Source organism: Patagioenas fasciata, chromosome 2 (assembly GCF_037038585.1).
Source record: "Patagioenas fasciata isolate bPatFas1 chromosome 2, bPatFas1.hap1, whole genome shotgun sequence".
Taxonomy (NCBI): Eukaryota; Metazoa; Chordata; class Aves; order Columbiformes; family Columbidae; genus Patagioenas; species Patagioenas fasciata.
In genome coordinates, this window is record NC_092521.1 from 132,870,316 (window position 1) to 132,892,628 (window position 22,313).

General features: G+C 40.2%; 1 protein-coding gene across 6 annotated transcripts in view; it reads right to left on the bottom strand.

Moving 5' to 3' along the window:
- The window catches only part of CREB5 (cAMP responsive element binding protein 5), a 253,736-nt gene that overhangs the window by 150,493 nt on the left and 80,930 nt on the right, over positions 1-22,313 (bottom strand). For all 6 annotated transcript variants that reach the window (XM_071805002.1, XM_071805000.1, XM_071805003.1 and 3 more), the window contains one exon: positions 17,792-17,964. In XM_071805002.1, coding sequence (XP_071661103.1) covers positions 17,792-17,964 — 173 coding nt within the window. The remainder of the gene's footprint in view (positions 1-17,791; positions 17,965-22,313) is intronic.

A 22,313-nucleotide genomic window follows, 5' to 3' on the forward strand; every position in this document is an offset into this window, starting at 1 on the left:
TGGTACAAAAAAAGCCCCCAAATACCCTAATGTGGAAGTGGTTCAGTAGTTTCTACCTGGAGCGTATTTGAAAAAGATAGGAGAGATGCCACTTTAATGTGTTACTGGAAACTCAAGGTCTGTACCAGTGCAGCATATTCCCCCTCTCCCAGGCCAACGTGCACAGTCAGCACCGAAATTCACTCCAAGCCTCAGTGGGGAACATGAACCATTGACCTGCTGGCCCAGAGAGGAGAGTGCAACCAAGTCCCTCTGACAATAAACACAGAAAGTATTAATAAGATTAACTCTCTGGCACCAGCAATCTCAGCATCTGTTTTAGGCAGAAAGAGGATGCCTGGTGAACAGAATATAGTGGTGACAAAGGGTTAAATAAATGTGAACTGGGCAGGATCCTGCTACGTGATTCTTTTCCATTGTTTGCTGATGAGGTGCAGGCACTTGGCTGTGCAGAGAGAAAAGCCTTTAAGGGGACCCAGAATCTGGGAATACACTCCTTTTAAATGGGGAAAGCTGATCTTTAGAGATAGTGTCCCTCACCATTTCATTTTTTAATACATATTTTATGTAATCCTAGTTTTAATGTCAGCAAAACTTAATTATAGAGCCTCTAAAAGTGAATCTGCAGAAGAGGATGGTGCAGTCTCCTTGTTTTAGTAGTCCTGAAGAAAGCAAAGGAGGGAGGTACCGGCAGTTAGCAGGCTAGAGAAAGTTCCTAAACTGATGTAAATGTCATAGAGACTGTTATCTGTCTCACTAAGGGCATCTTTGAAAGGGTGTCTGGTAGAAGGGGATTAGGACAGTGAAGTACTTGGTCCTGTTCCCAGGAGCAGCAGCATGGTATTCCACATTTAATACTAGAAGTTGTGAAGGGCACAGAATTAAAGCTGGTCACCCAAAGGGAATGTGCTCTCCTTCCTAGACTGCTACACTTTCCTAGAGGGACATGAGTAAAATAGACAGGGTGACCAGCAAAGACATTCTGACAGCCAGCATGTCTGAAAGGTCAGATTAGATTGAGCACTTAGTCTTTATCCATTAGCAGAAACTAATAAATCAGGAAGACTAGCAATGGCCAAGAAATAGCTGTGTCTTTTTAACATAACCGTCTATTAAACCAGATTGAAAGGGCTCCAGGAAATCTGAGGGCTCTAGATAATACTCTAGATAATTTGAGAGCTGCTTCTCAATGACCTGTTTGATAACCTTTCCCACATAAGGATGTTTATGGGCTGGGTGGCAACTAAGATGTTTAGCTATGCTGAGATGACAACTTTATGAGGTAAGAAAAATAGCACAATGTTTTATTGTTGTTGTCGTCGGATGTGGGTGCAGCTTTGAAAGGTTGCTGCAGCAGTCCTGTCAATAGGACTTTTTGGAAATAATGATTTTCTGGTTAAGCCCCGGGCTGCATTAATTGTTTGGAGGGTGTTATTCTTCATCTGTTGTTACTAGCTTGTTGAAAAAAAAAAAAAAAAAAAAAGACATGAAGTGTTCTTGGAGCAATCTGTTCTAAGAGCCTTCAAAGTGCACCAGGTGGAAGTTATTTTAGAAAGGTTTTTACTTTGAAAAGCTACTGGACAGTCTAGTGTTTGTGTTTGGTGTGTTCGTGCTCATAGAAGCTGGGTATTTTCAGGGTATGGCATAATAGATTTCCTCCCTACACCTTTAGCTTTGTATTCTCATACCCTAATGAGAAGCTCATTTGCTGTTATGAGAGCACATGCCGCGCTTTCCTATAATCTCTAATCACCTTTCCAGCTGCCTTTTGAGGCCATTGAAGGCCATGAACTCTCATGGAGTTCAGCAGGCTCTTTCCACTGAGCGGGAGCAAAGAGAGTTCCTGTGGATGTATGGGGAAACTTGATTCTCTTCCTTTCTAAAACCCTTTGTCTGATTTAAATAGTCTGCGTGGATATGCCTGCAATATTTGCTGTCATAGCATCACTTTTATCTCTTGCATGTCTGACTCTCCCCATGGAAGGAGGGGGGTTATGGAAGTGTATTGCTTTCATTTTACTTCTGCTATGCAGGCAGTACACACACTGGCAGTACTTCATGAGTTTCGTTAATGGAAAGGAATTAAGATGGAAAAGGAAAGCTTCCTCAGAGTCTGTCTGCACTGAGTTTGTATAGTCCAGCCTAGGGAAAACAAGGAAAACACACACACACAAAAGATGATGAATTAATGGATACTTTCTGAAGAGACAGAGAAGAGAGCAGGCAATAGAGAGATTGAAGACAAGGGAGAGGACTGTAGCCTTCTCTTGACGTAAAACTCTTTTTTTTTAGTATTTTGCAAAAAAAATGAGTCTGTTTTAGAGTCTTTGGGGGCTACTATAATAGAATCAATTAACCAGAACAAGAAAAGAAAAAATAACTGAAGTATAATACTTTTTTCAAAAGAAAAATCTGTGTTTGCAGAATTTGTGAATGTCTTATTCAACTGGACTTTAACAAACTTATTTTAGACATGATTACATAATACTATAATTCTTTATTTCTGTGGCAAAGAAGTACATATACAGAAAAATTTCTGATGTTTAGTTACATCAAATGTTGATGTTGTATCAGAGGAACTTATTTTCTGCTCCTGTAATGCCTCAATTCCTTCTAACATTCCTGTAAAGTGAAGAACTATTTCTTTCCTTATTTTACAGTTGGTGAGCTGAGGCTTAGAGGCTGAGAAATTTGCCAAAGATCATAAAGAAATCAGTGGTGAACAAGAAACCAAAGTGAGGTATCCTAGGTCCAAGCTAGCACTTTAATAATTTCTGATGGTGCTTTCTGTCCATCATCAAACATTTATTTGATTTGATCTGCTGGATTTGTTGCTGTTCTTATAATCAGAACCTGAGTGTTTTCCACACTTATCTTGTCTGTTCTACAAGAAACTTAGCAAAGTCCTTTTCTTTATTTCTGAGTGATAGAGGGCAGTGTTAGAAGAACCAGCCATTTATCCCATTTTATCCTTTCCATCCTGAACTACCCTGCCAAGCCTAGTATACAGCAAAAGTGAGAGAGAACAGAGAATGTGTCCCCTTCCACTCCACCAGTTCTGGTTCCCACACAATAGAACAGTCTATATGTATTGGTGTAGATGGAGATTTTCTTCCAGTCCCACCACTTTTTGGAATTCATAAAATCATAGATTGTCCTGAGTTGGAAGGGACCCACAAGTATCATCGAGTCCAACTCCTCTCCCTGCATAGCACAACCCCAAGATTCACACCACATGTCTGAGGGCATTGCCTAACCTCTTGAATATTGACAGGCTTGGGGCTGTGACTGCCTCCCTGGGGAGCCTATTCGAGTGCTCCACCACCCTTTGGGTAAAGAGCCTTTTCCTAATGTTCAAACTAAACCTACCCTGGCACATCTTCTTGCCATGTCCTCAGATTCTGTTGTTGGTCACCAGCTAGCAATGGCAGCCCCAGCTCCCTGCATTAACACTTTGGAACAGCTCGCATTTCATGAGCAGTACATCAGCCAATGCTTGCAAATGATGATATAAGGGTCATTCTTTTACAGAAAACAAGTGTTTTGCTACATTTTCAACTGAGTTAAAAAGAAAATAATAAATCAACACGTATCTTTCCTCTCTAATTCTCTGCTTCTGGAAAACAAGCGTGAAAGCAGATCTTCAAGCAGTTCACCCCAGGGAGAGGAGGAGAGCTTCTAAATTGCTGTCTGTGGCCCGTGGAAAAAAGAGCAGTCACAAAGTAGTCTCTGTGATACACCACCCTAGGTTGCAGTCACGCCAAATTGACAGCCCTGTGCCTGAACACGCTCTTTGCCACATCAGCCCAAAAAGCTTATGAGAAGGGGGGCGGGGCGGCGTCAAAGACAGCAGAGTGGTCAGTTCTACAGGAGGAGCAGTGAGGAAAGCTGCCATACATATGGACACATCAGGACATATGGACGCATCAGCTATTGGGGGAAACGAGCTCTATCCAACTTGGACCAGCATTGTGCTCTGGAGCCATGAAGCTGGGCTCGGTTGCTCGTGGCTGGGTGGTTCTGTGCCATAAAGCAAAATGGCACAAGGTTCACTTTACGTGTCTTGCAGATACAAGAAATGGGTTGAGGGCCTATGAAGTTGTTCCTTCAATGTAGTACAGACAGAACTGCGGGCCTGATCTCTTTTCCCAAGGCCTGAAAGACCTCCCAAAGTCCTGGAAAATGGTTGTTACAGAGCAAAAATGAGGATACTGATCCACTGAATCATCCTGGTGCTAGCTAAGCCAGTCATTTTGTTCCCTCTGAATGCATCACTTTCCTGAAGTCAGATGCAGGACATAGGCACATTCGGCACTGCCCACCTCCAGACATCTTCTGGAGGCTTCAGAACTTTCATTCAGTCTCTTTGTTTAGCAAATAGAGAGACTAAACACATATCAGTCTGCACCAATTGAACTTCTATTTGCTGCACACATAAGGCCTACCTAACATCAGCAAACAAGAAGAAAAAGCTGCACACGCATTTCTTTGTTTTAAAAAAGAGGATTGCAAATTAGACACCTATTTTTTTATCCTCACATACTGGTGCTCTTATTGTGCCAAGTATTTTAAATGTCAGCTCCTCAGGATTATCTCAGAGCTGTATGACCAATCCCCAAACTATGTGCATCAATGGGAATATCAGTGGTTCCACAGCACATTCAAACTCACCCTGAAACACAGCAAGCAGAAGCCTGTGGGTTTAGGACTACTTTTTAAACTAAACATTTATTTTAAAAGATAAGGGAATGGCTATTGTAGTGCTAAAAGCTGAAGACAAAATTACTATATATGTGGTAGTTTTAAAATATATCACTCATTTGTGTTTCTTTAAGAGGAAAAAAATTGGCTGTAGTTGCAATCAGTCTTAATTCACTCTTTATTGCTGCTCTGGTTCTGTGTTATTTGAGCTGGTTTAACTGTTAAAAACGTTTCAAATGTTCACATGGTCTGCATTAGGTTACAGAATAAAAGTAAGTACAGCCCACCAAATGTAACTTTCTGAAATGTAAACCACATGAATTTGATTTCTTTGTGGTACAACTTTAATTGGGTTCAGAGGTCTTTCGGTCTTACCTGTCTATCTGTTCTCTGATGGCCCGACCTGATAAAGCTAATATAAAGAATCTGCGAATGTGATCCAAACTGATTATGCTCAGTTACAGTACATGGCTTTATTCTTGACAGTAATGGCCCCTTAGTCTAGTTCATTTTTAGGCAGAAAGTTTGAACCCTGGAGCCACCAGTGAACTGGGAGTAGAAACGTCACAACTTGTAGTAAAAGACCATGTCTCCTTGCTACTCTGCAAAACTAGAGAACTAGGGAGAAAGAGAGCATCTAGGTGCAACTATAAGCGATCACGTAGCCTAAAAAAACCTACAGGAGAATGTGTACGTATATATCCCTTACACTGTCACAGCAAATGTCAAAACAGGGAATGCATCCAACACACACTACGTGATACAGAAGTAACTGCAAACAGAAATTACAACAAAGCCTAAATCTTCAAAGGTTGATCTTCAACTGATTTTGAATTGTATTTTTTTTCCTTTGAACAATATACTCTGTTGCCTTAATGACAATGACTCATCATGGACTCATGAGCTCCCCTCTCTGTTGCACCATGTTGGGCCATGCGCCTTTCTGGTGTGAAACAACAGTACTGCTGCTTCCCATCCAGAAAAGCACATCCCATCTCAGCAGCAACAAATGCAGCACTGTACAGCAGGTATACCCACCTCATATCCTATGACCTGACTTGAAAGCAGAGACCTGTATCAGCTTGTGGGGGCAGATCGGGAATTCAGAAATGTAGGGAAAAAGGGAGCAGCGTGCTGCAATACTAAAAGTCCCTTTGCCTGGGTGGCTTGTTTTCTTGGTTTTGGAATGCACATCATCGATTTTTTTAAAAATACCATAAAAGAGTCAGCACTGTGCCCTTGTGGCCAGGAAGGCCAATGGAATCCTGGGGCGTATTAGAAGGGGGGTGGTTAGTAGATCAAGAGAGGTTCTCCTTTCCCTCTACTCTGCCCTGATGAGATCACACCTGGAACATTGTGTCCAGTTCTGGGCCCCTCAGTTCAAGAACGACAAGGAACTGCTGGAGAGAGTCCAGCACAGGGCAACAAAGATGATGAAGGGAGTGGAACATCTCCCGTATGAGGAAAGGCTGAGGGATCTGGTTCTCTTTAGCTTGGAGAAGAGGAGACAGAGGGGTGACCTCATTAATGTTTATAAATATATGAAGGGTGAGTGTCATGAGGATGGAGACAGGCTCTTCTTGGTGACAACAAATGGTAAGACGAGGGATAATGGGTACAAACTGGAACACAAGATGTTCCACTTAAATATGAGAAGAAACTTCTTCTCAGTGAGGGTGACAGAGCACTGGAACAGGCTGCCCAAGGGGGTTGTGGAGTCTCCTACTCTGGAGACATTCAAAACCTGCCTGGACACATTCCTGTGTAACCTCATCTAAGTGTTCCTGCTCCAGCAGGGGGACTGGACTAGATGATCTTTTGAGGTCCCTTCCAAACCCTAACATTCTGTGATTCTGTGAAAAAGATTTATGGTGCTCAGTAGCTCTTGGAAGAAGATATTGTAGAAAGGAATGCTCGGCAGACCAAACAACAAAACACCATAACCCAATCTTAAAAATTACTCAACTAAAACTTCCACTGCAATTCGTAATTTTCATTCAAGTAAGTAAATTATTAACAAGTAGAAACATTACAAGTCATCACCTAGTTCAGGCAAATTACATTCTCTTTTCCCCACTGAAAGACAAAAAAAAAAACCAAAACGTTCAAATCCAATGTAGTAAATATTGTTTAGGTTAATATTTTTCAGGTTAATATTTTTGATCCTATTCCCCTAAAGCTGTTGTTGCCTTTGTCATTTATGTGTAGTTCTGTTACAGAGCACTGTTCTTTACTGGTAGAACTGTTCTTCCAAGTAATTTCCACCGGTGAACATATGAGCACTAACAAATGAGATCCCTTAATTAGTTCCAGGTTTTTCCGATAAGCAGTGCTGGCAATACAGTTTTTAGCTCTCTGTCCATCATACAAATAACAAGGCATGGCCTGTAAACATGGCAGGGCTGTCTCTATTTTCCTGATCATACAATAGGCAAGCAGGAGGAGTAAGAATGAAATGTATCCCTCAGTGGTTGGTTTTTATTGTCAACATGGAATAGGTTTTTTGGCTTGAAGTCACTTACACCATCTTCAAGGACACATCCTACAGCTTCCCAACTTGGTCATAAGGAAAATTGAACATTTCCAAGGACGTTCCCTCCGAAACAAAAACTGCTGTGGTTTTTTTTTTTTCCTTTGAGGTTTGAAGTGTGCTTTTTGCTTTTGTTCTCAAACCCTGTTTTTATGTATATATGGGGTTTTGCTTCCCTCTGCATTTATGGGTTCTGCTTGTGTCCTATATTCTTTCTAGCATTTGCTTTATAGGAGTTAGGGCCCCACAACCCTTGATGTTGCACTAACATGCAACAAAAAGCTCCATGCTACTAGGCTGTGTACAGAAAAAGACCAGACTGGAAGGGACCCCAACTTTCCCCAAAGAGAAATATAGTTTCACTTGATGACTTCTGGAATGAACATTGCCTATTATGTTTTATATAGATTTTGAATAAATCCTTTGAGTCACAATTTTTTTATTGGAACAATAGAACTATATAGAGGCCAGGGGAAAATTTGGAAGCAAGTATGGATTTTCTCCCCTGTTGTGGAGCCCAGAATCCATATATTTCTCCACATCCATTTAGTATGGCATAAAGGGAACTCACTAGTTGCTTTCTTCCAGCTTTCTTTGCTACTTCATGGTAGAAATATTATTCTGCTTCCTATTTTATTTCCCCACAGATAAGAAACAATTTAAAGACACTCTAAGTCCGTTTCCAATGCGGGCCTGAAAGGGACTGCAGAGAAAGAAGAAATTAAAACAGGCTAAAAAAGAAATTAATTGTAAGGAAAGAAAGTTTTCCACACAACTCTTCCATTTGGTGTACGTATTAACCAGCTTGGATTTTATAATCCACTGACCATGTATCTTCAGTATGGACTTAGTGTAACTTCAAAACAAGTGAAAACACTCAAAACAGGGACAAATTGAAAGAAAAATAGGAAATTAGTGCAAATTTGGCCTGTTTTGTTTACCAGTTCCAGTTCATTTCTTCAAAGGTAGCTGTATTTCAGCCAGGATAACTCATCTATTAACAGTTGCCTGTTGAGTTTGACAGACCTTCTTGTTTGATGGAATATCTAAAAACTATTGCTGCCTTTTGCATACTTTCATGTCCTGCCCCAAAAAGTTACATCAACAACTCACAGCAATAACGAATTAATGAAGTCCAACACATCCAAAGAGAGATTCCTTTGGCACATTAAGTCAGCAGTTCACCTCTCCAGAGGCAGTTTCCAGTAACAGTACAAAAATACTTGCCAAGCAAATACTTGCCAAAGCAATACTTGCTTTACCCATGAGTATGTCAGGGAAGCTTCCTGCACGCAGCTCTGCCCAGATGCTCCAGGAGAGCATTACCTTTCAGATCTGTGCACCTCTTGAGAAGTTTCCTATGCCATAGATGGGACAACCCTACTGCATGTTATAGGCCAGGGACATGCAGTATGAGAAGCCAGTTGTCAAGAGAAGGAAGGCTATATGTACAGCTACAGCATTCCTTTTCTTATAAGCTAGCATTTGCTTCCTAGTTGCACCCCTTTAAGATCAGAGGCTGCCCAGACAGCAGTTTCACCTGAAGTTCATGGCCATGGTCACTTTCTCGACACCAGAAGCAGCAGCCTATCCAAGATATGACAAGCAACATCCACTATAAAAGGACTAATACAAAGGGAAAAGTTTTGTGATATGTTGTGTAAATGCCCAGCTACAGGTGTGAGAATGGATGCTCAAAGCAGTTTGACATTCATGCCCAGTCAGCTGAGATTTAAACAACCTGGAAAACCAATTCATTACTCTTTAAGAAACTTTTCGTTATGTTCTCTTTTTGTGTCCTTTTTAAGTCATCTTACTTTCAAAGGTGGGGTCATCCTGGCTTTGACTGGGCAATCACAGACAGTTCTGTGAAGGGAGAAAAGAAGAAGAAGAAAAAGGTATGTTTAAAGACATTAAGGCCCTAAACAAAAATGCTTAATGCCAGGAACACAGACAAGACGAATAGAATGCTAAACAAACACTGAACAGTCTTCACAGAAAATTGTGATTTCCTCAACATATACAGTATCAAAAATGTCAGGTTGTACTTGAACCCATGCTAGGGATCTTTAGGGACTATTAGATGTACATAACACTCTCAAAAACACCATGTACTGAACAAATGATTCAGAACAACTGCTCTGCTAGGAAGTCAGGATTAATATATCTGACTTCTAACCATGTCTAGAAAGTTTAAAGTTGCTTGAAGAAAACTTACAAAGGCCAAAAGCTACTATTTTCATTGAAGAAATCCTGGGATTGGAAGCACCAGAGGAATTTCTGTCTAGGACCACTTGATGCTAAATGTGCCATTTTTTTAAATCTCACAAAACAAAAGAGCAAGAGATGAAGGGGACAGGAAAGTATAAAGACACAAGCAAGAAATGGTAGAAAATGAACGACAGGCACCACTTTTTTCTTATGTCAAATGTTTCATGTGTATGCACTGTATTTGTAGGGTTAAAAAGAAGTAAGAATGTTACTTTGAGCCCTTACATTTACAGCACTGGTCAGCCTGGGTGCTCTGGTTAAAGAAATAGATAAAAGTAATATAATGTAAATCAGATTTCCCCAGGACATACATACAGTTCTCTAAAGACTGTCGAATAAGCAAGGGGTTTGGATTTCACTCATTTGGAGAATTGTCCACTGAAAACATTTTATTACCTCACCAAGTTTTTATGGCCCCTGTCAGAACAGCTGTGATTCACTTCACTTGCAGCAGAGGAAGCTGGTAATAGCTCAAAGATTGCCCCCTTCATTTCATAAACCAATTAAGACCTGGATCCTACAACTGGAGTAACACAACCCCTTCTTTTACTGGCAAAATTCCACTTCATTTATGTGAGCTCAGAATGAAGGTCTCTGTTGGCAGAATACAGATGCTCATAGCAGCAAATGTTTCTAAAACACACTCTCTAATTTGTTCCTTCTTCCAAGAAACATTCTTCCTGCACTCCTCAAAATAAACTCAATCTACCTTCAGGTTCTGTCTAGTCACCAGATCCTTGCAATTTGTTACTAAACATTGTTAAGAGAACTTAAAATTATGATTTACCTTGTGGTATTTTGGTAGAGGATCTCCAAAATGACAGATTTGTTTATTTTTTCACTCTAAATCAAGCATCATTTCATTTGTTTAAAAGAAATCATTTTAGTGATGTTGTTAGATATATCTGTGCTTTTGATTTAAATTGCGTTGGGATTTTGTCTGGTTTGGGGTTTTTTGTTTGTGTGGTTTGGGTTTTTTTAAATGAGTATTTGGCGTGTCCATAAGCATAAACAAAACCATATAGATGCCTTACATGGGACCATAATGTACCACTGATCTCTAAAACTCAACTCATCAATTAATAGGAAGGCCTACTTTTACAGGTGGCAAAATACAATCCACACAATTTACACATAGTCTGTGTCTTCTCCTAGTCATTTTTCTCTGAGCTACTGTCATTGGTTTTCAGCCAGATACCAGCTTAAAGAAAAAAAACTAATAATAACTTGTAGTAGTTTACTAACTTATAGTATATTTTTACATCCCTTCGAAAGGGTTCAAAAAATACACTGGCAAGACAAACCATGTAAAATCAAGTGGTTTCTTTTCACCACATCAATGCCAATTGCCTTATCAAAATAGATACAAACATGATTTCTTAGTGAGTAACTTAATTTTTATTGAAGTTCTTTGCACATAAAGCTCTTCACTTTTTACTCATTACAGCCATTGTGTCACCCTCAGCAGATATTTAAGCTCTTCTCTGAACTGAGATGGTGTAAGGCAGCATCCCAAAGCTTGCTCTGTCCCTGGAACCTGCAAATTACTCTCTTAAATAAAAATAAAATGGAAAAAAAAAAATTACAAAAGCCTTACACCAAACAAAGTCTATATTGTTTGAGTTAGTGTTTTACTGCGGCTTAGTTACCTGTCAAACAGGCTGACACTTGGATAAAACACATACTGGAATCATGCATCAGGGCATGTTAAGTGCAAACCTGTGATGAAGAGCAGAGCTATGTGATTCAGCTGTGCAGAGCTCTAATGATCATTTCTGGTCTAGGAAACTTGATCTGTTGAATCAAACCCACTGCAACTCTGAGTTCCTCTTCCATCCAAAAATGATTTGACATCTGTTTTAGTTCAGAGAGTCATATAAATCAGAAACTCTGATGATAAATTTTGATGACACCTTTAAAGAAGATTTATACATTGTGTATCATATATAAATGAGAGGCATACAAGAGATACCAACCAATAAAATTAAGCAATCAATGCTATATTCTCCAGGTTCTATGTATCATACTTAAATTCTATTTACGACTTACTCTGATGTGAGAGCCAACCTTTGGCTATGAAAGCTTACTATTTCTGTTCGGATACGGTTATGGGTGCAGTACGCTTCTCTGATCTTGCTTTCCTAGAGTTCTTGGGTGGGATGAGCTTTCCAGAATGGAAACATCATGATCCATTTCTTAGAAACCACTTATCTAAGAATTGGCTTGAGTATGGTTTTGCTACCTATCTGAAACAACCATCAGGAGAGGAAAAGGGCTGGTTTCTCTTCATAACAAAAGACAAAAATCCTAAGCAAAGTCAGAGTCCAGCAAGTCACATAAGATCCACGATGCTTTTTTTTTTATGTTGTTGCAGTGAACAAGCAACATTTTCAATAAGCTTAGGACTTTTGTCAAGAAAAAAGTATGAGGCATAAGATACTGCATTCATTAATAAATTAAACCAACATGTATAACAAGCACATAACTTTCAGGATTAACCGTTGACTTTAAGTCAGATAAGAAACAGAGTAAACCATCTCCATTCCTGGTTGACAGGCTATTCATTACCTGGCTAATGATCTTCCTTTCAGTCCCCTGAAAGTCATCTTGATATATGTCAGTACTTTCCAACCCCTTCCTAGACCTTACAGCAAGACAGAGTTTTTGAGAAGGCACAGGAGTCTGTGGCTGGGGATAGAAACGAGATGTTGTGAACAATTACTCCTTTGTGCTGTGTCTGACACACAGACTGGTGCAATTTGTTCTTTTTCTTGCTGACTCAGCAGTGTCAGGAGAGATTGAGTCAGCAGCTACTGAACATGCCGTTGCAAACAACAACAGGGGAGGCTGGGGAGCAGACACAGCTTCCAAACATCACTTGCAGTTCAGTCTGCAGGACAACGTGTGGACCTGGGCAGTGGGTAGCTAAAAGGGATGAAATGGCTTGAAAGGATGCATCTGTCAGATTCTGTTTTCTCCCACATCACCCTGTCTACTAGCCGTGAGCTATGAGACAGCTCATTTCTGTGAATGGCTCACTTGTAATAATTTCCCAAGTAATTCACCTGAGCTTCTCAGAGATTTGTGGCTTCTGCGCACATGTGGCTTGATGGGATTCCATGTTAAGGTTGGCTGAGGTCAGTGTAGTAGAAGGGACTACAGAAAACACCTTCGGATAAGGAGAAGAAGTAGTAGAATTAAACAGGGAATAAAGGTCAATTTTGAGTACAAAGACAGGAAAAAAAATGTCAACAGAACAACACTGTCAGATGCTCTTTCTTCCCACCTCTCCCTTTTCCTCTTCTTCCAGTGATCTAACTGATGTTCTTACATTCTGCACAACCAAGGCTACGGAATGGACCTCATCAAGTAACCAAGAGATCATTTGATCCTTCATCTCTCACTGCACATTTCTTCGTATCTCCCAATATACTGTGGTGCTTCTGTTCAAATGTGTGAGTTGGAACAGAGGTTTTTATCCCAGGTTTTCTGGAAAGGGAACTGGTCTTTGAATTTCATAAAAGCACATCATTCCATGGCGTCTTTGATGCCACACACTCCTCCATCTTACCAGGGGATTAAAGAGAGATTTTCTCTGGCACGTACAAAGACCCTTCTAAGTTACTAGCCTATTTTGAGTGCCTTCCAGAACTGCCTGCATTATAGAAGAAGTTCTGCCCAAGAACATCTTTTACAGGAGTCTTTTCTGTTTCCTCAAGCTATAAAGGATGATAGCAGGATACTCTGAGAACTCAACCCACAGTTGCAGTCTCAGGTAGCTTGCTGCTGTAGTAAAATTCCTGTGCTTGGCAGGGAGGAGCCCTGTCCTTCTGCCACCTCAGGTCCTTCAGCTTAAGACTACAACTGAAAGTTTCTTTCACTTTCCAAATCCCCAAGGCCAGTCACAATGAGTCTGCTCTTCACTGTGTCACCGAATCTCTGTTAATCCCATTACATGTCATTTTCATGACCCCTCCATTTTCCATGACCCTCTCTTTGGAAGCCATTCAAGCCCAGGAAAAGATGATAAACTAGAAACAGAGAGAGAGTTGTGTGGCATAACAAGAGGAAAGAGAAAGGAACAAGAAGAAAATGCATAAGGTGTTAAAATTAATGCTGCATGTGTGGACTGAAAGGCTGTCCTCCCACTGGTACCATGATTCTTCGGTACATAAAGTCATCAGAGGCATCTTCCAAATCCCTCTTGTTGCTTTCTCTTACCTGCTTGCATTTCATCAAATGTGGTTGCAATTTTGCCCTTTTGATGCTGTGCCAGAAGTCCATCTTATCTTGATTAAAATCCTCTACAACACTTTGAAAACAGATAATCAGCATCACATGGTTAATGCTCTATGTCCACTTTGGTGAGTTCACTGAATCTGAATTCACATCTCTCTCTCCATCTGATACAGTGTTAACAACTTGCTGGATCTGTGACAGCCCTGGGTCCTCCTGTGTTCCCTTTCAGCTACAGAGTTGAACCAGTGAGCTTCAAGCTGGAATAATGACTAGTTGTGTCTGCTACTAGCTTGAAAAACAGCAGCAGGTTACTTTCTTCAGGAGCGCTGACCCACTAGGCTGCAAACACCTTTGCTAGCCTGAAGACAACACTAAAAGACATGCTCAGATAAAACAACCAGTGTTCTGTGCTGTCACCAATTTGTCTGATAGTTTTCACACACATTGCTGAATACTCAGTCTCTGAAATAATGGAGTTATTAAAAAAAAAAAAAGGGACAAATACTGCTATTGTACAGCCTAGTTTGGAGTCCCATATCTTGAGCTGATTCAGCTTATCTGCCTTTCTATACCTTTGACAAATGTATGTCTTGTATCATTTTTTCTCCCCTTCCTCCATACGCCTTACGGCTTTTCCTCCATGTATCTTATCTCCAAACGGTGTGCTATTAATCAGCCAAAGACACCCTTCACTGCTAAGTGTTCCTCAACTGATTTTTCATCAGCACAAGTAGTTACTAGTTACAGCATTCCTCTCACATGCTGCAGGCTTGCAGGGGAAAGGAGGAAGGATGGCAAGGAGGTTAGAGACTGCCTTACCACATAAATACTATCTGGGACCTTTACACCAACCTGCCCATTTGCTGTAATGATTATGTTGCTGTTTGTTCTCAAGCAGCTACATGGTGAGAGGAAAGTGGGACTGCACCCTGTCTCATTTTTTAAGCTATTAACCTTCATGCTCTTCCCTTTTCTTGATTAATCTGGCTGGATGCCTGCTCAGTAGTCGCTGCAGCTTAATACCTGAAACAATGTGTGTATATACACTGTGCCAGTAAGGCTTGCCCAACAACGCTCATTCTGTCATGTTTTCCCATGCCTTGTGTTAATAACGTGTTTTATATTTAAGCCCCCAGAGCCAGAGGAGGGGATATGAAAAAAAGAGAGAATCAGAGAGGGAGGGGATGGAGGGAAAGGGAAGAAAAAAAGAAGAAAGTAGAGAAAAATTAGATCCCTCGGGTACGATAGCTGCTGTGAACTCATTCCCCACTCCCCACCATGAAACAAGCTGTGTGAGGGCACAGGTGGGTCCCATCCTCTGTTACTGGAGCACAGCCTGTGAGCAGGGTCTAAATGAAGACTTTCATTGCTGTTCCCTGTTTTCATTGGAGTAAGGCCATCACAAACATTTGCAGGTGGCTTGGCCATAGTCTGACACTAAAATATTTGTGGTTGTGATAAAAATCAGAATATTGCTACAAGATGGTTCTATATAACCTTTAGGGCTTGATCCTGCTCTTAGAGAACTGGCTCAATAGGGTTTTACCCAGTTGCTCTCTGCTGGTTTTATTGCTCATTAAAAGGCATATTCCCTGGCACAATTCTCCATAGTAAGGACTCATCTACCCTTTGGGGCAGCTTCAGATGTTTTTTAAAAAAGGGGGAACCCAACTCAAAACCACTTATTTGAGCACCTCAGAACATGGACTTGTTAAAAAGCTGAATCATCTCAACTTTATAAGGCCAAACCAAAATGACCAAACTTCGCAGAACTCAAACATTTTCTGAATCCATCTGGATTTTTCTTCAGTTGCCTAATATCAAAACTATTGTCCAGTCTGTATTCCTTGTGAATGAGTCTTGGATATAATTCTTAGCACGTTTAGAAGGATAAGATGAAGATAAATGGAAATGACAAGATATGTTCTTTGAATAAATAAAACAGACACCATAGGGAAAAGACTGAAGGAAGAGAAGACAAACAAGAAGGCTCAACACTTTGGCAAGTAGACGAAGTCCAAAATGCAGCAATTATCTCCTAGGACACACCATGAACAAAAAACAAAAGCTCCTAGGAAGAGGAAAGAATGGGGAACAGAACATGCTAGAGGTGACACCACAAGTCTCATTCACACACCAGCTCACACAGAGACTAAAACGCTGACAATTGCCTCCCAATAGAGCAGTTTTAGACTCGGACTCAGGAAACATTTTTGCGATTCAGTCAGGGGAGAATTAAGATATGTCATGACAAAGTTTCCCAAATGAGATGCTCACCACTGACTAGGAAATAGGCCTTTTTATCCTCAGCGCCTCCAACTCTGGAGATTCTAATCACTGTGGCCCTGAACCAACACAAACCTAAAACCTGACTGACAGGGTCTTGCAAAACCACATGCAGGTTTTTTTCTCATTATATAGACCCAATTGTTTGGGAGCCAAGTACAGTCCCATATAAAACACCTCACCAGTGAGTATTAAAATTGTTTGTTAGGACTTTTTGTTTGTTTTTAATTAGGATCATAATAACCACTCTACCTATTAAGTCACAATTTGAACAGGACCTCAATAATTCTTAACCCAAATAATGGCATTAACTATTTTGCTTTCTAAAACTGAAAAATAAACTGTTTCTTCCTCCCTCCTGCTCTCCCAGCCCCATCTTTGAATAGAATGGGACATATATAAGACAACTTTATTGGATTCACAGGCAAACAGTATTGCACATGAAATCTCAGTGACCACTGTGTTTTGTCAACACGTAACATATACAAAGGCACGTCTATAAAATATGTTTTACCTTACCCGTACTATCAGATTTCTATATTAAGAACCAAAACGTGAAATAGTAGTAAAAAGGGAAGTAGAGAAGCTTTGTCAGGAGCACAAAACAAGGGCAGTGGATGGAATCTGTGTCCTGTATGTGGCTGGGTAACTCTTACAGAGGGGTCAGTGCCATGGGCCATCCTTGCCACCATGGCACCTGGGATGCCCCAGCCAGCAGGAATATGGAAAGAAAACTCAAAAATAACTGGATTTTCAGTTTTCAATACCAGGATTTCACTTTTAGGTTTTACTCTGAAAAGACTGCAAGTTGCTTATCAATTATTTAGACAATGACTGGGGACAGAGACTGCTTTTGCATTTATCATATAATGGATGTGACCAAATTACAAATGACAGATAACAAATCTAGACTGCTGCTTCATTCTCAGTCCACTGATTTATCTTTTTATCAGTATGGTTTCATGCATAGAACCCCCCAAATTCTCAGAGTTGTGTGACTAAAAAAAACGTACCCTCAAACCATCTGGGCACTTTCTGTATAATTAAAAACAGGTTATTGCGAGTTACAAGGACATCACATTTGCTGGAAGTAACTGAGTGTACAAGACACATGTGTTTTTGTACATGCAGTTCTCCAAACATGAGCACAGAACTGGCATTCAAGCCAATACGATAAGTGTCCATATTCTCAATCTATGGGAATAAATATCGATCCATCATCACAAATTGAGCAACTACTCAGAGACGTGGCTGTGCCAAGCTCCATTTATCTTGATGGTCTTTCTATCTTGTCTTTTAGCATTCCTCAATTAAACAGAGTACAAAGGAAACAGCCTAATTCCACTGAGCACCCAAAATTCCTGTTGAAGGAAGTGAAAGGATCAGCTTCAGAAATACTCTTTCTTCCCAGTGCAGTTATAGAAACAATGTGAACTTTGAACGTAAGCAGATAAAACAAAAAACTGGAAGAAGCGAGCAGGACTTCCCTGAAAGTACAGAACTTTGCCTCTTTTGAACTGAAGTGCCAGATCTGGATAAATGTATTATCCTGGCCATTTTCCCACAGACTGCAACACATGTTGCAGTGGTCCTTGCTGCACGATGGCAGGATCAAGTGTGAGCTCCATAACCTCAAGAATCACAAGGACAACATCTGGTCCTGCATACAGCCGAACCTTAAGAACCATGAGGACAACATCTGGTCCTACATACAGCTGCCGGAGCCAGGAAACTGGAGAAATGAGAAAACGGAAATGGATTTACCCAATCTGTCGATTTGTGGAAGGTGCTTGCGTGATGACCGAACTGGACTGAGGAGATGGCATGGCTTGTTGAATCACAACACTGGTGTCATGGTTTGGCATCCTTGTATTTGTCAGCTGGTGAGATCCAGGTCCTGCCATTGCTCCTCCAACTGTGTTATGCATGGATATATTCTGTGAAAATAAGGGAAATGTGGGATGGTGGAGAAAAATGGAGAAGGCATAAATGTCTTATATTGGTTTTCTGTTCTACAGGAATACAATTAGAAATCTGAAACTATCAACAATAAGAAAAGTTACCGGCTTGGTAAATCCCAAGTCCATAGATCTTGTTGTCACCAACAACAATAAAGAAATGAAAAATAACTATTTAGTTTTACAGGGCAATATAAATGGAAAAATAGCCACAACTTGACTAATCACTCTTCTGTGATTCTGATTCGTGATTTACAATGGGTATACTTAAACACAGATTCTCCTAGCTGAACATGAGGTATATTTTGGTTGGAAATGACCTATGTGGTGAGTGCATGGAACCTTGACTTACTGCATGGCTTGTTTACTGTGTACTAGGTCTGCTTAGACTGACAAGCAAATCAAGTTTTATAGTCCCAAAGTAACAAACAGCACATGATATGTCACAAAACAGCCTTTTCTATTAGCCTCTATATATTTTGTAGAGCAATAATATCCCAGAGGCTTAGAATAATAGCAATGTATTTGCACATGTATAACCTCAGCTCCAGGTAAGGTGGAGCCCTTAAAAAGTTCTTTTTTAAAAAAAAAAGAGTAGTTCACAGATAACTTGTATCCACAGAGTGAGCAAGTCACAAGTGACCAGGGTACTGAGGAAGGAACCCTGGAGTAAAACTTCTCTCCTATTATCCCTACAAACACAATAGACATTGCTGCTAAACCACAGGGTTTGATTTGGCTCATGTTCAAAAACAAACAAAACTCTCAAGCCAGAGATAACCCACAGTGTATACATATGAAAAATATGGCATCCTTGAGAGCATTATTTTTCCTATCAGGCAGCAACATGTGGATTGTTAGCAGTAAGAGGAAAACACTTTCCCTTGTTACTTCATGCTAGGTTGAGGGAAAGGGAGAAAAAAAACTACATTTGCACATACACTCTGACACCAAGACTCATGCAAAGCATCTTCCTGACCACTGCAATACTTGGGATTTAAAGCTAAATTTCATTCAGAATTCCAATTTCTCAGTCAATTTGTCTAGGAAACACATAAAACAACATAAGACAATGATAGATAAAGTTGGTGAGAAAGGAAACTCAGAGCTCTGCTGAAATGTGGAAGACAAGAGAGGCTGACAACATCTTGAATCCCAGAATTATTAATAAAAGAAAGATTGTGTTCCGAATCAAAATGAGAATTAACTGTTTAGATGTCGTTCCTCATGGAAAAGGAACCAACAACTAAGGCACCCACACTAAAGGCCTTAGCTGTCATGCCCCCTATCTCCCAATTCTTATATATTTCAGGTGATTTCCCAGGCTGCTGTGGGCATAAGGATCTCTCTGTTTTTTGGTTTTTGTTTTTTGGGGTTTTTTTGGTTTTTTGAGGGAGTTTTTTGTTTGTTTGTTTATTGGTTTGTTTTTTGTTTGGTTGGTTGGTTTCGTTTGGTTTGGTTTTTTACAAGAGTTGTTCCAGTCTTCATAAACATATAAAGAGGCAGAGGTGCTTCCTACAGACACATGGTTGGATAACTCACCCGCTACGAAGAAGACCCAGCTCTGAATTCCTGTTTCACTAAATAATTTACACAGTATGAATCAGATCAAGCAGTAGAACAGCCAATATTCACTTAGTATCATGGACTGCAAGAGGAAGCCAGATCAAGGAATTGAACGGTCATTTTTCATAGTCCAGTAGTATGTCATGATCATCAGGCAAAAAGAGATAATAACCTTACATATATGGAATATTTTCCAAAAGAAGTTCTCCCTCACCTACCACATTCCTATATAAATTTCACTTATTCCATGGATTAGCATGCTCTGATGAAAACCTGCGCTGCTAAAAAAAATATATATATATATATACACATATATATAGCCAAATCTAGTTTAGGATTCTAAACCACAATGAATTTTTCAAACATTACAAGATTTTGCAGAACAAGGTCTCATATTCTGTTGATCTGCAAGAAAGTCCTTCGGAACTATCTCTTCCTAAAACTTTCCCTTTACATTGAATGCACGTGTTTCAATTAAAACCTCTCAATACGTGATATTGACTTCTTTCAAAATTCACCCTCATTTAATTTCTCCTTTACACTGCCTCCACAGTTTCTGAATCCTTCCAAATATTTCTGGTTAGCCTCTTTGCTTTCAGTTCTATGTTTATTAGAGAAAACATTAAATTACAATAAAATACAGATTTCCAAGAGCTACAGAACACTGATCTGCTACATGGGATGATCTTTAAAGGAAACGTGGATAATGTCATGAGTCCACGAGACCTGGGAAGGGACAGAATGTAAATCCGTCATGAGATTTAGACAAGTGGTACCCCAGAGCCCTTGCCCACATTTTGACTGGATTTTGTTGTAACACAGCAGGGCAGAATTTAAGATTCAATATCAGATTCCTGTGCTTCTAGATTCAGTATTGCCATTTCCTTCTCTTTCGTTTCTGCTCCGATGGGGGGACTGGACTAAATGATCTTTCAAGGTCCCTTCCAATCCCTAACATTCTGTGATTCTCCTATAATTCAAGACCTCTGTATGGTACAAATGGTATGAGTTACGACGGGTAGGAAAAATTCCGTTTGCACAGAAGACATAATAATTGCTAGCTTACATTCATAAAATTGTAACGCTGTTATGAAATTTTAACCGTTTCCAGTAAACTGTATCTTTCCAGAAAGCAGGCTAAATATGTGATGCATGGAAAGCAAAAACAGAATGAAAACCTGCCAATGCATCCAGATGTCCATTCTCCTCAGTAATGCAAGAGCTGTTGTTGAGCAGGAACTATAGCTTTATACTACACTGCCAAGAGAAAGCCTAAGATTTCCCAAGAAAATGTCAAACTCAGCATGACTCTCACATTCATAAGAAAAGGATTTGGCAATCTCAGGATAATTTACATCAGTGAGATGCTTGTGAATTTACAGAGAAGTTCAAGCAAGTTCATACTTAAATGACAATGCCTATGCTTTGAAAGATGGCAGGAAAATAGATCTGACACTAAGCCTATCTGATCTAGTCATATGCATCATGACATGCAGAATTACTCTATAACACCAGCACATCAAGACTAGGCTCGTTGCATGTGTGATGCAGACAGTCTTCATAACTCCCAAAATGGCCTTGCTGTTTTGAGCTCTGCCCCTGATTCTGAATGGAACTGGGCAGGATATTAATGAGCTCCTTTAGAATTAACTTTGGGCCTTTACAGAAACAGGACAAATTCAGCAACATTGGCTGAAACCAGGACCTCCACTTCATAGTCGAATTGTTACTTGGCCAGGCTGCTTCCAGCTCTACTTCTAAGGCATTCTGCTTGCTCTCCCACCAGAGATCCATGAAGAACATCTCATTTTGACTCTCCTTTCCACTCCTCTTCAGCTCTTAAGCCAATGGTTAAGATTAATTGCTACGTGTGCTGGGACCTCCTAGCACAGCATCTCAGGAAAAGAGTTGACAGGAGTCATGACAGGGACAGAGCTCTCCCTCTGCTTTTAACACTCCCCAAATCTGTCCATACTCTGAGAGAGTATGACACACACACAGAGTTTCCTGAGAGATCTTCACAACTGTCCTTCAGCATTAGAAGAGGGCATATAATATTATTATTCATTTTATTAAACTGAACCTAAATGTTTACATGGGGAACAGGACACGCACATGCCAGGAGTTTTAGAGACAAGAAAGACATCCCCTGTCCTTAAGATTAATTTAATGGACCTTAATTAAAATCCAATAAATTAAGAGAAATTTATTTCCTCTGGGACTAAGTTTCATCCTCACCCAAGTTCCCAGTCGTTCCCACTGAAGCAAAAACACTGAACAACTTTTACAGAAATGCTCCCCTCACCCATGTGCTCATACTGTACTCTGCAGCAGTATTTAACATTCAAATAAATAAAAGAAAAAACAAGCCATATCCACAAACTGCTTTTAAATCAACGTGCTCATTCTCAACCTTTCCAGCTGCAAGAGGAAAGGGAATAGATCATCATCAGCTTGACTTCTCCCCAGTTACACTGTATTCCCCTTTTTAGTTTTAGACTTTCAAGAAAACATTTGAGCATTTTTCTCCCACATGCAACCATTTAATTTCGGATAGGCAACACGCTTCTTTTTTTTTTCTAAAGGCTAAGAACTTCTTGAAGTCATGCTTCCATGTTCTGGTGGAGAGGATTACACATCACTCCACAAGAACACACACCCTGTTGGCAAGCACAGCAGAGCAATGACGGCTCTGCAGACACGGGCGAAATACACCCCACGGCTCCAGGCAGTCACCATTTCCACTAAACCATGGTTCTTCC